Source organism: Papaver somniferum, unplaced genomic scaffold (assembly GCF_003573695.1).
Source record: "Papaver somniferum cultivar HN1 unplaced genomic scaffold, ASM357369v1 unplaced-scaffold_554, whole genome shotgun sequence".
Classification (NCBI taxonomy): Eukaryota; Viridiplantae; Streptophyta; class Magnoliopsida; order Ranunculales; family Papaveraceae; genus Papaver; species Papaver somniferum.
The window spans coordinates 17184-33394 of record NW_020648238.1 but is presented as its reverse complement, the minus strand read 5'-3'; the positions used below and the strand labels follow the sequence as shown (position 1 = coordinate 33394).

General features: G+C 35.6%; 1 protein-coding gene across 1 annotated transcript; it reads right to left on the bottom strand.

Moving 5' to 3' along the window:
- Window positions 1-9889: 9889 nt before the first annotated feature.
- Window positions 9890-13522, bottom strand: LOC113343172 (putative disease resistance protein RGA3). The gene is made up of 2 exons (XM_026587456.1): window positions 10419-13522; window positions 9890-10210 (listed from the first exon to the last, which is right to left on the bottom strand). The coding sequence occupies exon 1, from the start codon at window positions 13445-13447 to the stop codon at window positions 10472-10474; it is 2976 nt and encodes a 991-aa protein (XP_026443241.1). The 5' UTR covers window positions 13448-13522; the 3' UTR covers window positions 9890-10210; window positions 10419-10471.
- Between the last annotated feature and the right edge of the window lie 2689 nt (window positions 13523-16211).

Genomic DNA, 16211 nt, shown 5'->3' with positions numbered 1-16211 from the left:
TGGAAGTAATTTTTCGAATCAAAGAAATCCAGTTAATATTCCTGAGAAGGTATCCAACAATCCAGTATGTTTATTTCCAGACGACTTAAATAATGAAACCTTCGATGAATGGAGGTATAACTTAATTGGAAGATTGGATTTAGTTAAGCATAAATTCGATTATGCAGCGAGGATATTGAAAAACAATGGAGTCTAAAAGGTACAATCAATTTATTCCCCTTGGTAAAGGTTTTTCATAATGAAATTAGATAATGTTGAAGATAAACATTATATCTGGGAGGGTTATTGGCCAATTGAAGCTCAAACTTTAAAACTCAGGGCATGAGAACCCAATTTTAATCCTACAAATCAGAAATCAATTACAACTCAATCTCTGGTTTAGCAAAATCAGTTAAAGTGGGTGAAACAACTCTGAAGAGAGAGATTGGTTATTATACTAGTTGAAATTGATTTAGCAATATCCATTTCTAGCAAGGTGCAAGTTGAGACTAAGTATGGGATTTTTGAACAAGCAGTACAAATCCAAAATCTGCCCAAATTTTGTAATCATTGCTCTGTTGTTGGCCATTTTTTTGCTGAATGTAGATCCAAGAGGAAGAACATGACCAACAACAGGATATACCAGTTGTGTCTGAGGAAGGACCAAAGGCGTGAAGGAGAGTGAACAATAAACAAAAGAATAAAGGTTTTGCTATTTGATTTACAAATGAGGAAATGGCAGAGATGCATTGACCACCTCAACAAGGTAAAACTATTACTTACAAAGATATGAAAATTGCACAAGTGGTGGATAGTGATATAGAAGCAATTATACCTCAATTGAGAAATGATGCAGAAAGTTCAAATCAACATGACAAGTTTATTAATTATGGTAAATTTCAAATACTCCAGGATATGAATGAGAATATTTTGGAATCACATAGTGAATTTCCTGCTTTATCAGTAGAACAAATAATTCAAGCTGTTACTAGTTCTTCTTCCATAAATTCTGTTCTCACAGTGATGCCTCTATTGGGGAATGGTGGTACACGTCCAGTTGACATTTCTCCTACAAAACAGAAGAATCACAACTTGGGCAAAGTTATAACAATAAAACAAGATGCTCAAATGGTAGTAAAAGTGGGAATATGAGAAGCCTTTCTTCTCAACCACAACCATCTAAATGAAAGTGATAATTTGGAATGTCAGAGGCTTGAGGAGACGAAAATCCAAAGACTAACTAAAAATTTTGGTTAATTCTTTATGTCCTTCTTTAGTTTTTGTTGTTGAACCAAAGGTAAGAGTAACTTCTAATTTTTGGAAGAAACTGAATTTACCTAATACATGCATTACAAGTTAATTCATGATTCTACTACAAATAAAAAAGGCAATATTTGGATGTCCTGGAGTACAAGTATTACTACACCTATAGTGGTATTCATTTCTTCTCAATCTATTATTGTAGATGCTGGGGGAGTATTAGTAACAGATGTTCATGGAACCTGTTTAACTGTTGATAGAGAGAGATTTGGGAGAAGTTGGAATTCTTAAATTCTTTAGATAAACCATGTCTTTGGTGATTTTAATATTATCATGTGCCTTGAAGAGAAAAAAGGGGGAAGGAGTCGTCTAACTATTTCTATGAATGAATTGAATAATTTTATTCATAATTGTGGTTTCATTCAAGCACCAAAATCTGGAATTGAATTCTCTTGGTGTAACAATATAGTTGGTATAAAGAGGATGGTCTGCAATCTGGATAAGGATGTTTTCAATGTAAAATGGTTGGATCATTATCCTGGTTGGTTTCATAAAGTTGGTGCTAGAGGGACATCATATCGTAGTTCTTTATTAGGACCTAACGTACTCATTCCAAAACCTGCAAATGTTCCTTTCAAGGAATTAAAAGTGTGGCCTAGTCATCCTGATTTTATGAAGTTAATCAAAGAAGCTTGGTAAGTTGAGGCATCTTTAAATCCTTCCTTCATTTTTCTGAAAAATTAAAAAGATTGAAGAAAATCATTAAAGATTGAAATTGGAGTGTATTTGATGATGTCAGATTTCAATTACAGAATGCAGAATGCAGAAATAGTTAATTTTGCTTTAATTTCAGACAGACAACCATATAATATAGCATTACTTGATAAACTTATAACTGCAAGAGAGAAGCAAGAAATTTTGTTATGGCAAAGCAAAAATACAGCTCAACAAAAAGCTAGAGTTAAATGGTTAAAAGAAGGGGCTTCGAACTCCAAAATTTTTTCATACTTCTATAAAGTTCAATCGCAGAATTAGAAAGTTCAGCTGGTGCATTGTTTCTTCTTAACAAGGGATCTCAGACATTCTGGTGGAGCATTTTGAAAATAAATTTAAAAAACAAGAGGTGTTAGTTGCTGATGATATATTTGAAAATATTCCGAAAGTCATAAATGATGCAGATATGGATCCTTATTTGCTATTCCAACAAATGAAGAAATCCATGGAGCAATTCATGATATGGATCCTTGTAATGCTCCTGGACCAGATGGTTTTGTTGGTTGGTTCTACAAGAGAACATGAGACATAATTGGTAAGGATTTAATCTTTGCAATTCAATTCTGTTGGGGAAGAGGTTTTATACCTAAAGGTATGAATGCAAACTTCGTTACCCTTCTGCCAAAAGTTCAAGGTACCAAGAAAGCCACTCAGTTTAGACCCATAGGTTTAAGTAATTTTTTCTTCAAGGTAATAATTAAATTACTTCCAAAATGGGGAAAATGATTGAGAAGTTAGTCTCTCCACAACAAGGGGCTTTCGTTAAGGGAAGAAACTTACAAAATCAAATTGTGTTAGCATCTAAACTAATAAATGAAATGGAGACCACTGGAAGAGGTGGTAACGTAGGTCTGAAGTTGGACGTAACACAAGCTTATGATTCTCGTATCCAGGACTTCTTATTTCAAGCTATATATTCTTTTGGTTTTTCATCTTAACTGGTTCATTGTTCACAAGTGTTATTTCAGTCCACTATAATATCTGTTATGGTTAATGGTGGTTCAGTAGGATATTTCTCTATTGGCAGGGGCTTAAATCAAAGTGACCCTCTATCACCTATTTTTTTCTTCTATTGCTCAGTAAATATTAAGTCGAAAAATATCTTATTTGGTTCAAGAGAGGAAATTTATTCCAATGGTTAATAGAAATGGTATTCAACCTTCAAATATTTTCCTTTTTGATGAAATTTTTTTTGTTCTGCAATGGTGATAAGAGGAACATTGATAAATTATTGAAACTCTTGAAGGAGTACCATCAATCATCTTGTCAAGTAGTAAGTCTGCCAAAAAGAAAATGCTTTGTGGGAGACACTATTGATAGCAAGAAAATTCAAATTGCTAATAATTGTGGTATGCCACTTTCAAAGTTTCTATATAAGTATTTGGGAGTTAATTTGATACCAGGAAGAATTAAATCATGTCATGTTTGGGACTGTGTGGATTTACTACAGAAAAAAATGCCTGGTTGGATGGGTAAAATTTTATCTTTTCAAGAAAGACTCATCCTGGTGAAAAATTTGTTATGCAGTATACTAATATACAATATGTATGTGTATGTGTATAAATGGCCTAGGAAAGTCTTGCTTGAGTGAGACAAAATAATTAGAAATTTTCTTTGGTTAGGGGTCCCATCAAATAATAAATTACTAACAGTAAAATGGGAAGAGGTAAATGCACCATTTGCAGAAGGGGATCTGGGACTGAGAAGTTTAAAAGACATCAAAAAATCACTCCTTATGAAACTGACTTGGAAAATGCAGAATGGGAAAAAAATTACAAGCTAAATTTCAAGATAAACATGGTGTGTGGATAAATTATTATAAAAAGTCTTGTGTATGGATTGGGATCAAATGGGTTCGTGATGAAGTTTTTAATAACTCAAGATGGATTATGGGAGATGGAGAAAGTATCTCAGTATGGAATGATATCTGGATCACATGTAAGGCATTATGAAATTGTTATCCTGATAATTTTTTTATGCTACAAAAATCCCGATCTTAAGGTGATGCAATTATTAAGAAATGGTGAATGGATAATACCTTCTGAAATTTCAAACATGGTTGATGTAAATGAACTACCAGTGGTGGATGGGAACAAGGATGGGAGAATTTGGATATGGTCAAAAACTGGAGATTTTACATTTGCAACTGCAGTGAACAATGTAATGAAGAAATATCCTGAGCTGTAATTGACCAAAAAGATTTGGCATAACACAATTCATCCTAATGTATCAAGAAATATATGGAAGGTTGTGAGAGGTGTATGGACCACAGATGGGAACATGAGGGAAAAAGGTTTCAATCTGGCACCAAGATGTTATTTTTGCAATCAAGCCGAAGAATCCACTGACCATATATTATGGTACTGTAATTTTAGTGATTTTTTTTCACTGGCTAGGTGGAACGTTTGCATTATTGAATCCTTTATCTTTTGTGGAGGTTCTTACTCTGGCAAGATCCAACAACCCAGCTGTAAAAGAAATTTGGAGGTCTACTGCTTTCAGAACTATGAAGGAACTATGTTTTCTTAGATACATAGTAGTCTTTGATGGTGCATATCCAAATCCAAAGGAATTGAAGAATAGAATAGTTCAATTTACAAGGGAATGTGAAGTCAGGATGAAGGGGTGTATGTGAATACAGTGGAGGACTTGCCGATTCTTAATTTTGTTGGCAATAAATGCATGAGAGTGAAGAATTATAAAATTCAGGAGTGTTACTTCTCTTTACCCACTGGAAATCAAATTCTATCATGTTGTGATGGGGTTTCAAGAAATAACTCCGGAGATGCAGGATATGGCTTTGTTGGCAGAGATAGTGCAGGTACTATATTGATAGCAGTTGCAGGTGGAATGGGCATTACAACTAATTACTTAGCTAAGGTTTTTGCTGTAATAAATGCATGTGAATGGGAAATAAGTAAGGGTTTCTTACAGATATGCATCATGACTGACTCTACATCATTCATCAGTTTCTTTCAGCCAGGAAAATTCCCTGGTGTGTACAAACTAGATGGAATAAAATAGTATCTACATTGGTCAGTGATAAATTTATACACAATTATAGAGAAGTAAATTTCTCAGCTGATAGTCTTGCAAAGATTGGGGCTACTTTACTTAGAGGTGAGAAGAGAGTTTTTTTGAATAGACCTTCTTTTCTGTCAAATCTGGAACATCCAAATAAAACATATTACAGATTTTGATGAGTTGAGTGATTGTTTGCTTGTAAACATTCATTCATGAGTGTTTTTTTGTTTTTAATTTGAGTGAATTTTTGTAATCTCTTTTGGTATCAATAAATTTTTATTATTAAGCAAAAAAAACCCATGTCATGAAGTAACAGTAACAGAGTAACTGGGCTAGAATAGCATTGCACATGCAGAGAACAATATATAAGCTAGTTAATTCACATATCTTTTCATGTTGTTTTTTTTACTCGATACGCAGGACATCAGGACATTTACAATAGCGTTCAAAAATGCAGGTTACCATTTTGTTTTTGTTTTTGTTTTCTGAAAAAGGAAAAGAAAATAAAACGAGTATAGGGTTCTAGCCTGAAGAAAATTTTAAATGTTCCCATACGAAAGGAAAAAAAGGAGAGTTCATGTACGTTTTACATGCGAAGAACTCTAATAATAGTATTGTTCTCGGAAAATGGGTCATATGATAATCTCAAGATTATCACAAAGAAGATGCAGGAATAGATATTAGTTCTAGATTTCATCTTGAGGGGTATTTTAGTAACTTAAGTATTAAATATTAGTTTTTGTTTGGGTGGGATGCCCGTGGGGATATTGAAATCATGAAATTTGAATTTATGAATATTTGAAAGGTTGTCGTATTTTGTTTGTCATATTTTGTTTGTCTTTTAGATCCAGAAATTCAAATCCAAGGGCTAATTAACCAAAAAAGTGTACTCGTACTGTTTTTCCATGGCAGAGCGGTTCCGTCCCTAGCTAGCACCAAAAGGTGCAAATAGCTAGCTTGATAATTTCATTTTCTATGGCACTTCGCCCTGAGTCCGTATTTGTGCATACTCCTTAACGAATGTGCATGTCACATTTCAATGTCTATCCATAACTTAATTTTGGGAGTTATGTATGAGGATCGTGATTCTAAACATAGAGGATAATGTGGCATCAATTAAATAATTCATCGGAAGAATATGTGAAATATACCCCGTTAGAAAAGTGTAAACAAATTTGTACTCCTTCACCCTAGTGGAAGTTGTGTATATATAGCAGGAAGGACCATTTATAAGTGGAACTGCTATATACTCTCAAGATTATCATAATATGCGGAACTTTATAACCGGAAGTTCAATACTATCAAGATTAGCCTAATACTTGAAATTCTATAACTGGAAGTCGGTACTATCAAGATTACCACAGCACTTATAGAGTTCCACTTATAGAATACTATCAGGATTGTCCAAGAATATCGTACTTCCACTTATTGAGTTCCACGTACTTTGATAGTCTTGAGAATATCGCGCCTCCACTGACAGATTTCTACGTACTACACTAATCTTGAAAACATTGCTCTTCCACCTGTAAGGTTCCATGTAGTTATAGATGGTCTTCCTTGCTATGCAAACAGTCTCTCTATCCGCAAAGTACTCGAAAAAAATGGAAAATACATATCTTGAGTTTTTCATCTTTGGTGTTAGGGAGTCGTTCAACCATGGAAAAGATGTAGCTTCTTTCTTCCTATACTTTTGCCTTTATTAAGCTCATAGCGTTTTTGGAGGTCTTTATTATTTTCTGAATAAGGCAACTGTATGTGTCTTTTTTTATCGGTAAATTAACTTTATTTAAAAAGAAAAGAAAAAGGTTCACAAAATGTGAACGCACAATGCACAAATACTACAAGAACCGACCAAAAAAGGAAGGGAACAACACAAGAGAAAACAAGTGCTACGAAAAAAAACTTAAGACTCCTTGTACATGACAGGTGAAACTCAAGGTGGTTCAAACACCGCTAATTTTCATTGGAGCATGAAGTACCGAAGAGATATTCCTTGAAACTGAGGTTACTTGTGAAGCCAATACGCCACTGTAAACTTAATTTCTTCACTCATTTTAGCTTTTTCAAGAGATTTATTGTCAAAGGCACGATAATTCCTCTCATTCCACAAATTTCATAAGATGCTTTTCTTGATTTAGATGTTGATTGAGGCCAAGATTGGATGGCAGCATCGGTTGTATGAGGAATAGTCCAAATGAGGTTGAATTCCTGGATGAAAAAGTGCCAAATACTGCTAGCATACGGACAATAGAGAAGCAAGTGTAATGAAGTTTCTGCATCACTGATACATAATTAAGTAGCAGTGATTGACCCACTCTCTCCGTTTTCTTTTTACTAACTGGTCTTGAGTTAGGATTTTTTGCTTAGCAGCCAACTAAAGGAAGAAGCTTACCTTAGGGGGCCAACACCTGTTCCAGATCTTCTTTGGATTTATGTGCTCGGCTTCCACATAAGCCTCGTTGCGCTGAACTAACCACCTATAACATTTCTTCACCGAAAATTCACCAACAACGTCGCCATCTATCCAAACTCTTTTATCTTCAAGATTTGTGAAGACAATATTACTATCATTCAGCACATGAAGGAGACCCGCTACATCGTTTACTACATGGTCTTGAATTCTTCTCGTTATTCCTAAAGACCAACTCTGAATTGTAATGTTGAACATTTGAGCTATGGTGCTGTCTTTATTCGAAGATGCCTCGAAAGCAAGAGGAAATTGTGTGACTAAGGTAGAATTTCCCAACCAAATATGCTATCCAGAAGTAAATCCTACCTAGAATGAACTTGCAATTTGAGTTGAACTCTTCGCAAAGATTTTGAACACCTTTCAAAATGCTGCAAGAATAAGGCAACTGCATCTCTACCATGCCTATATGCCTGTATAATAAAGCGGCCTAGCCCAACCAAGTAAGAGTTGCACCAATCCTTAAATTTACTTAGTAGTTATATTTTTCTTCAATCTCCTTAATTTTAATTCGTATCAATTAATGGAATTTGTTGAATAATAATTGGTAATTACATTACTATGCTGCTATTCTAGCCCTGTCATTTATATGAGTTCCACTATTCCACGATTATCCAAATTGACTTTCGATCATCTTGTTTTGTCAATCCAGGGCTTATTGACTATTACTTTTGATCGTCGCCTTCAGCCCCAAAACTCGTCTTGAATAGCTTAATCCCACTCAAACTAAAATACTAAGTCCAGTAAAACCAATATAGGAATGTAGGATTAGAATGGCAAAAATTAATTGCAAAACAAGAATAGAAGAAAAAGAAAACGCCCAGCCTACGGGAACAACTTAAATCAACAAAATAATAACTCAAGATTTTGAACCAACTGAAGCAACTGATAGTTTATTTACCTTCAGTTTGCAAATCAATCTCCCTTGTGTAGTTTCCAAGCCACACATCGATATTACAATCTTGAGAGCTGCAAAAGATTATGTTGTATAGGGTACATGAACTCATACACACCCTCTGAATGAGCTCTTCCGATCCTGTAGTGGGTGATTCTACATTTGATGCTATGAACTTGCACAATTGCATATGGTTTTTGTTTTTGTGCTTAATCTAGTCATCTTTCCTATTATGGTTTCACCTTCCTTACATTGGTGTTTACGAAACTGGTCAGTAAATTCACAGTTTTCATTTTTTGATTTGTCAGAATATTTGGTCCAACCAGTCATAATGCTTTTAGCATGCACGGACATTAATGATGATTACTAGTATTAGCAGGAATTAGGTTTAAGACTTCTCACAACTCTTGTTCACACACAAACTTTGTTGTTTCCGAAAGGATAGATACCTTGAACAAAGTTAGTGAGAAATCTTAATCCTGTTTCCTTCTGAAACTAATTCAGTAGTTAAGGCACTTTGGATTCTTTAATGACAAGGCATTTTGGACTCTTTCATGACCGTCTTAATTTAGTAGTTAAGGCTTTTTGGATTCTTTAATGACCGTCTTAAATAAACGAGGTTACACCTGACCTAATATTCTGATGAATCAGAAAATGAAAACTGTGAATTTAGCGACAAACTTTGGAAACACCAACGTGAGAAAGGTGAAACCGTAAAAGGGAAGATTCCTGGTAAGTGAAGAAGCAGTTATGTGGCAGTCTGATTATGTCAGAAACTCTTGCATTAGATATTATCCAAGTTTATATGCCCTCGCTTTCTTAAATCGGCTTTTAGTGAAGCGGAAGCTTTGGAGAGGATGAACTAACATAATCTAGACAATCTCCACTAATTTGCAGGCGCACCTTCAAATTCACCATCATTCTTATGTTTTTTGCTTTATACGGGTTGTTCACGATTTGGAGGTGTCAATCCCTTTGAGGTGTGCGTTTGAGAGTTGGTTGTGACATTCTATACAAAATATCGGTACTGGCTATTTTCATTTTCTAGGTCCTGATAAACCTAACAAACAAGGCACTACCTCCGTAGCATCACTGTAGTTCGTATCATTCCAACTAGGTTGTTGGCACTCACAGCCACCAAAAATCATTTTGTAGGGGCATGACGTTTACAAACAAAGCAAAAAAATAATTACTAGGGGATAATAAACCTTCAGCTTTTATACAGAAACGGAAGTCGAGCAGAGAAGAACTTAGTTTGTTTCAACGGCCTCAAAATGATACACCGGTTCTGGTTGGATTCAGCTCAAATTGCAAATGCAACATATGACTGCTTCAACAAATTGTCAGTTAGTGTGCCCTGTTGCTTACTGGTTCTTCATAATGAGACATCTTCCTATCCACTCAAATGAAGTTACAAACACGAAAAAAGGTTGAACAAGATCCACTGACGACCAATTAAATTTAGTAGCAGTTGGAATCCATATAAAAAGTACTTATAAAAAGTTATTGTCTGATTCCATTTCATGATGTAATTTTTGGAACAGAGAAACAGACTGAGCCAAGAAAATTTCACAATTCAATTAATTCCAAAAGTTATTGTCTCATTAATTCGCATGTTTTTACACTCACTTGTGTACTTGGAAGCCATGCAGAATGGCTGACGCAAAACTCCAACACAATAATAGCAATTTGGTCTAACTACGATCATATGTACTTCCAACAACATCTTGTTCTCCTTGCATATCTCTAGCAAGTAGCAACACAGCGCATAGAGTCACCCATCTGACTTTCAATACTTCAATCACCTCTTCCTACATAGTTACGAAAGACCCAAAGAAAATTTACAAAGTGAAGAAACTCCATACAATAGCCAATAAGTGATGAATAGATGTAGAGATCCAAAGAATGATGTAATTAAACATAGCACTGGAATCTCAATCGATCACAGTTAGAATATGATGAAATCTGACAACAAATATTGGAGTTTAAACAAAATAACTTTGAGAGTGAGAGAGAGACCTGTTGGTAGTAACTGGAAGAGATGTAAGGAGTTGCAGCAAACATATCTTCAATTACTTCTCCATCAAATTGATTAACCTGGATACATATTCATCTCGATCTGATAGCTGTCCCTCTTCTCTTTGAATAAAATCGACTTTCAGAGAATGAAGAAAGCGGAGCGATGTCTTGAGATCATACGGTATAGACTCCTCCAATTTGCCGCACTTGAAGATGGTTAATTCCCGAAGAGAAGTCCATAATCGTAAATCCGGTAGAGTTGTTAAAACAGGGCAATAATCTAATTCCAACTTGCGGAGAGAATTATTGTTGTTGTATAGATCATCATCATCGCCAAAACCTTGAAACTTAGAGCAATTTCTGATGCATAAAGAATGGAGATTCGGAGCATTGTTATTGAGTAGTGCGCCCAATGGGAAATATATCAGCTCCGGATATTCTTCTATGACAATGGATGTGAGAGAGGTGAGACATCCTCCTCTACTGGCAGAAAAGATTGAGTTTACTGCCTTGCCGTTAATACCGTGCAGATCCAATTCCTTCAGAGAAGGAAACGAATTTGGTGCGCTTCTCAATTTTGGACAACCCTGCATATATAGCGTCTCAAGGACAGGGAAGGCATCAACATAAACATAAGATGAAGGAGGAGCAACCCATTCTTCCAGATTTTCCATATTGTTGATTATCAACTCAACTAAAGAAGGGAAAAATGATAATGCTGCTGTAGTTGTTGAGTTCTGGGTGCTACTACTTTCTTCTTCTTGTTGCTGGTAATAAAATTCTCTACCCAAACACTTGACTGACTTCATTCTCGAAATCCAAAGATCCTTAAGACATGGAAGCATACCTAGAGCGGGAGGATTCCCGCACCTGTTGCAGTTCTGCAAATTTAATGACACCAGAAGCCGGCGACTATACGGAAGATTTAAACCCGAGAATCCATTTATTTCCAGCAATCTCAAATTGGGGTGAGGTCTAAGACCCACCAAAACCATATCATCATCTTTATCATCTCCGTTGGGTCTCCAACGTAGATATAATTCTCTTAAAATTGGCTTATCTTTTAACTTTGCTCCCTCTGCATCTTCAATTCCTCCTCTCACATTCTCTAACCTTTCTATATACAACACCTGAAGGGAGTTCAGCGCTGCTAACTCTTTTATCCCACTATGACCACTATGAATATCTGCTTCTTTCCTTACCGTGTATGACTTCAACGTTTCAAGGCAAGTTAGCTTTTCGATACCTCTGGGCATGGTAGATACAATGGTCACATATCTTTCAATAAACAACTGCCTTAATTTCGGCCAATTCTTAATTTCTTCTGGAAGCTCACATGTAGATACAAAGGTCACTATCTCCAAATTACAGAGGTTACTAATGCAAGATTCAGGCAATACTTTAATACTTGTAAATCTCAAATCAAGGCACCTTAATCCTGTCAAAGATCCTAATTCTCTAGGTAAGGCAACTAAGTTACAACAACCAACAATATTCAACGTCTTTAGATTCCTAATGTGAGTGATGGAATCAGGTATTTTTCTAATTGGTGAATCTGAAAGGTTAAGATAGCTTAGATGTCTTAAAAAGCCAATATTTTCAGGCAAGGCGCCTTCCAACTGATCGCACCCATGGAGATCCAACCTCTGCAAATTAGTTAGTTTAATGATAGATTCAGGTAGAGCTTTAATATCAGAATTTGAAACATCCAGATGCCTCAAATTATTCAAATGCCCAATTTCACCTAGAAACCCAAAAACATATTTGCAAAAACGCAATATCAATGTCTGCAAATTAAGAGAATGACTTAATGACACCCCATGTGACAATTCAAGTTCAAAACGTGAGAGGTCCAGGAACCTCAAATGTTTAAACTCAGAAATCGAAAAGGGAACTTCTGTATCCAAAAGACTGACCAGATATAATACGCGTAAACGCTTAATAGAAGAGAACCTCTTGATTGGTGAATAACTCTTTAGACCAACAATAGTTCGCAAATTCTTTGCCTTACGCAGCACTTGGGGAGTTGTTGTTGACGATAATTTGTCATGTTCAAGTTGTAAACGACGAATTTGTGAAACATCTTCCTTCCCATTAATCCCAAATTCGTTACGATCTACAACACTCATAGCAAGATCATGCACAAGATCATGCATCTTACACGTAAGGATGACACCAAGTTCATCCTGCTTTATATCCTGGAAGAATGAATTTCGCAACAAAAACTCAAAATAATCATTTCCTATATCTTCCAAAGATCTATTATTTACCTCAATATTGGACTGAATGAATCCCTCTGCCATCCACATAGAAATCAATATCTCTCTTTCGATTTCCCAGTCTTTGGGAAATAAACAACAGTACGAAAAACATTGTTTCAAAGGCGAAGCTAAATTATCATAGCTCAATTTCAAGATTGATATGACTCGTGTATTTTCCGGCTGAACCCACAAATTCTTATCGATGTTGACTGAAACCCAGTAGTTTTCATCTCTTTTTAAGGATAATAAACTTCCAAGAAAATTTGCTGCAAGTGGTAAGCCATCACATTTCTTTGCTATGTCTCGCCCAATAGCCATCATAATTTGAGAAAGTGGAATTGAACTTTTCTTCTGCATAATAAACCAACAAACCTCATCTGGTAATTTTTGTAAATTGTGGACCTTGCCCCCAACAAGAGATGCAACTTTTTGGCTGCGTGTAGTGACTAATAATTTGCTGCCTTCAACACCGTGGACAAGGACTCCCTTCAGCTTTTCCCAATCTTCGGCGTCTTCATTCCATATATCATCCAATACTAACAGGTATTTGTTACCAATTAGTTTTTCTTTCACTTGTCTTGCCAACACGTCGAAATTTGAGGGATTCCCACATGAAACACTAGTAATGGATTCTATAATTTCTTTTAAAATCCTATAGACATCAAACTTGTCAGATACACACACCCACATTTTTTTTCCGAAGTGTGTTTCAATTGACTTGTCTTGGTATACCAACTGAGCTAACGAAGTCTTACCAAGACCCCCCATACCGACAATGGACACAACCGAAAGTTTCTCTTGCTGGGAAGAATGGTATGATGATGATGAAGATGATGGTGATATTTGAAGGTAGTGTTCTATCGGTCAGCATCCTTACTATGTCCAACGTTGCATCCTCCCTACCTATAAGTACAGAATCATCTATAACTGATGTGGTTAGACGGTTGCGTTGCTCTCTAATTTGATCGACTTGAGAAGTACCACCAATAACATTCAACGTATATCTGACTTGATCATAGTAAATTTCATCTAAGTTTTTTCTTAAGGCTCGGATTTTACCAGTCATCTTAAAGTCAAACACAAGCATATCAGAGGATTTACTAATAAAGTCAGGTACCTTGTGCTTGATCTGACTTCTTCTTTCGCAAAGGCGCATGGTTTCATAACAGAATTCATCCATAACATCATCAGCATTGTAAACAACGTCTTTGAGCCTTCTCAGCCAGAGTCTGACGGTAGCATCAGTTAATTGTTTCTCTTCCGCATCAGAAATTAAAGCTTGTATTGACTCCAAGGTTTTACCAAGCTTCCTTAGGTCATGTTTAACACCCCGTACCTGACTAATCTGTTGAGAAATAACCGGGAGCAGTTTTTTCAAGATTTCAGTCACACCATTAACAAGAATCACTTCCAAAGCCATCATAAGAAAAATCAAACATATAGAGAAAATATTGAAGGTATGAAGATGAGATAGTAGAGAGCAGAAGATAAGTTCTTCTAAGATGAGTAGTTGGTTTAAAGATATTGAAATGAGTCTTCTCCATAAAATATTTGTCTACCTTCTGCCGTCCATTGGACTTCTTTCAACCACACTATTAATTATTAAAGGCTGGTGAATGACAGAGCTCATGGGGCCAAGTGTTTTGTTGCCAATAGGTCAGTATGTGTGGTCCAATCCTTACTTTAATTCGTTCACTGTACACCAATGTTAACAAAAATCACTGCTCGCGAATAATATTCTACTTCTACACTCCGTTGGGTCATGCTATAAACTGTTGCATCTCCTAATTCGTTTGTTAAGCAATGTTAGCATTAGATTATCTTGTACCCCTTTTTTACGTCTTTTGTTCTACGGGTGTTGATATTTCTTACTATGGTATGACGAAATCTCAACTCCTTATAATGAGTTGAAACCAGCAAAAGGATTTGAATCCGTCCATGTTCTGAAAAATACTACTTCCCTATTTGTGATTTTTAATGGACATGCTTATTATTTTATTATTACTTAAAAGGCATAAAAGTGAATTATCAAAGGGAAGACAATTTGTTACAAAAAACAAAAACAAAAAAACTGACATGAATTGCATATTCTGCTGACTAAATCGCTTGAAGAGAACCAAATTAAGCATTCTAAGAGCATCTAAAGGTTTTTGTAGCTAGCGGTATTATTCATGTAATTAAAATGAAAACTGACCGGGTTATAATCTACTGACCGTGATATCAATTTTACGGTCCCATTTGTACTGCAATCAACCTGCACACGAAACCAATGAAATTATTGCAATGTCTTCTCACTTATTGCAAGCCGAGAAAATTGAGCTGTACTGTTGGTTGAACAATAAAGAGGTCTCAGTTCTACAAATACCCATGAGTGTCCCTATACATATTTTCCACCAAAAAGTTTTGTAGAGAAAATTTCTCGACCATTTACTGCTGATTGGGATGTGATGATGCTAAAGATTAAGAAAGCCATGGTGATGTATAAAGTATTCTAACTTGGTAATTTCTTTTATACTTGATCCACTTTCACTGATCTCAATTTGCTCTCAGTATAGTGAAAAATCAAAAGGGGAAGTAAGTTGTATGGTTACCTCTTACCTGATATGAAACCTTTAAGAGCTCTATGGAAGCTTTCCTTAAAATGCACGAGCATTGATATTTCTGGGACAAGACAATTCCATGAGGAAATTTCTTTTGTTCATTAACGCATTGAAGACTTTAAATGCTTTCTGTAAACATCCACATTCAAAATACATGTAAATAAGACAATAACCATCGTGAACCACCCTCTTTCGTCTGGAACTCCTATACAAAGCCAATAACATACTAGCTGCAGCAACTAAGTTTGAATTTTTCTATGTCAATCCTCTCAAACATTTGATAAGCATTAGCCAAAACCCTCAACCCACTAATTTAAGTAGTTCAAGAAACAAAAAGGTTCGTTCAGAACTTTTGTCAAACACTAGTCGCGCATTGTTTACATTTCAATCCAAGATATTTCTTGATCTGACATATTAGAAGATATGAGCAAATGATGAACTAAGTAGATATATCATACAGACAAAACAGATTTGGGCCATTAAAGTAAAAAATGTCTGACAAAGACACAAAGTTAAAAGGTGATTTCAATATTGTAGAATGAGATTGAGGGGTCTCCTAATTTAATAATAAAACACTTGTTAAATCGGTGGGTTGATGGTGGAATTCATGATGGAAGTTTTAATTCAGTGGGTTTGGTGGAGGCGACTGATTTCTGCCACCTCTTATGTCAAACACCAATTTTATCCTGTCGGGGTAAAATGCTTATCTTCCACGTGTAGTTATCTTGAAGAACAGAAGCACCAAAAAACAAAATCACGAGAAACACTGAATGATGCCCTAGGACTCATTTGTATGCGTTCACAGGTTAAGCAATCATCGATGGTCAAATTTAAGGAAATGGTGGAAAGCTATTAAGGGCATCTCCTATGGTATGGATGTTAAATCACCCATATCTCATGGAGAATCCATATAAATAGGGATGATCATGATT

Excerpts from the sequence above, each read along its gene's own strand:
- LOC113343172 (XM_026587456.1), bottom strand. The coding sequence starts at position 13,447 with ATGGGGGGTCTTGGTAAGACTTCGTTAGCTCAGTTGGTATACCAAGAC.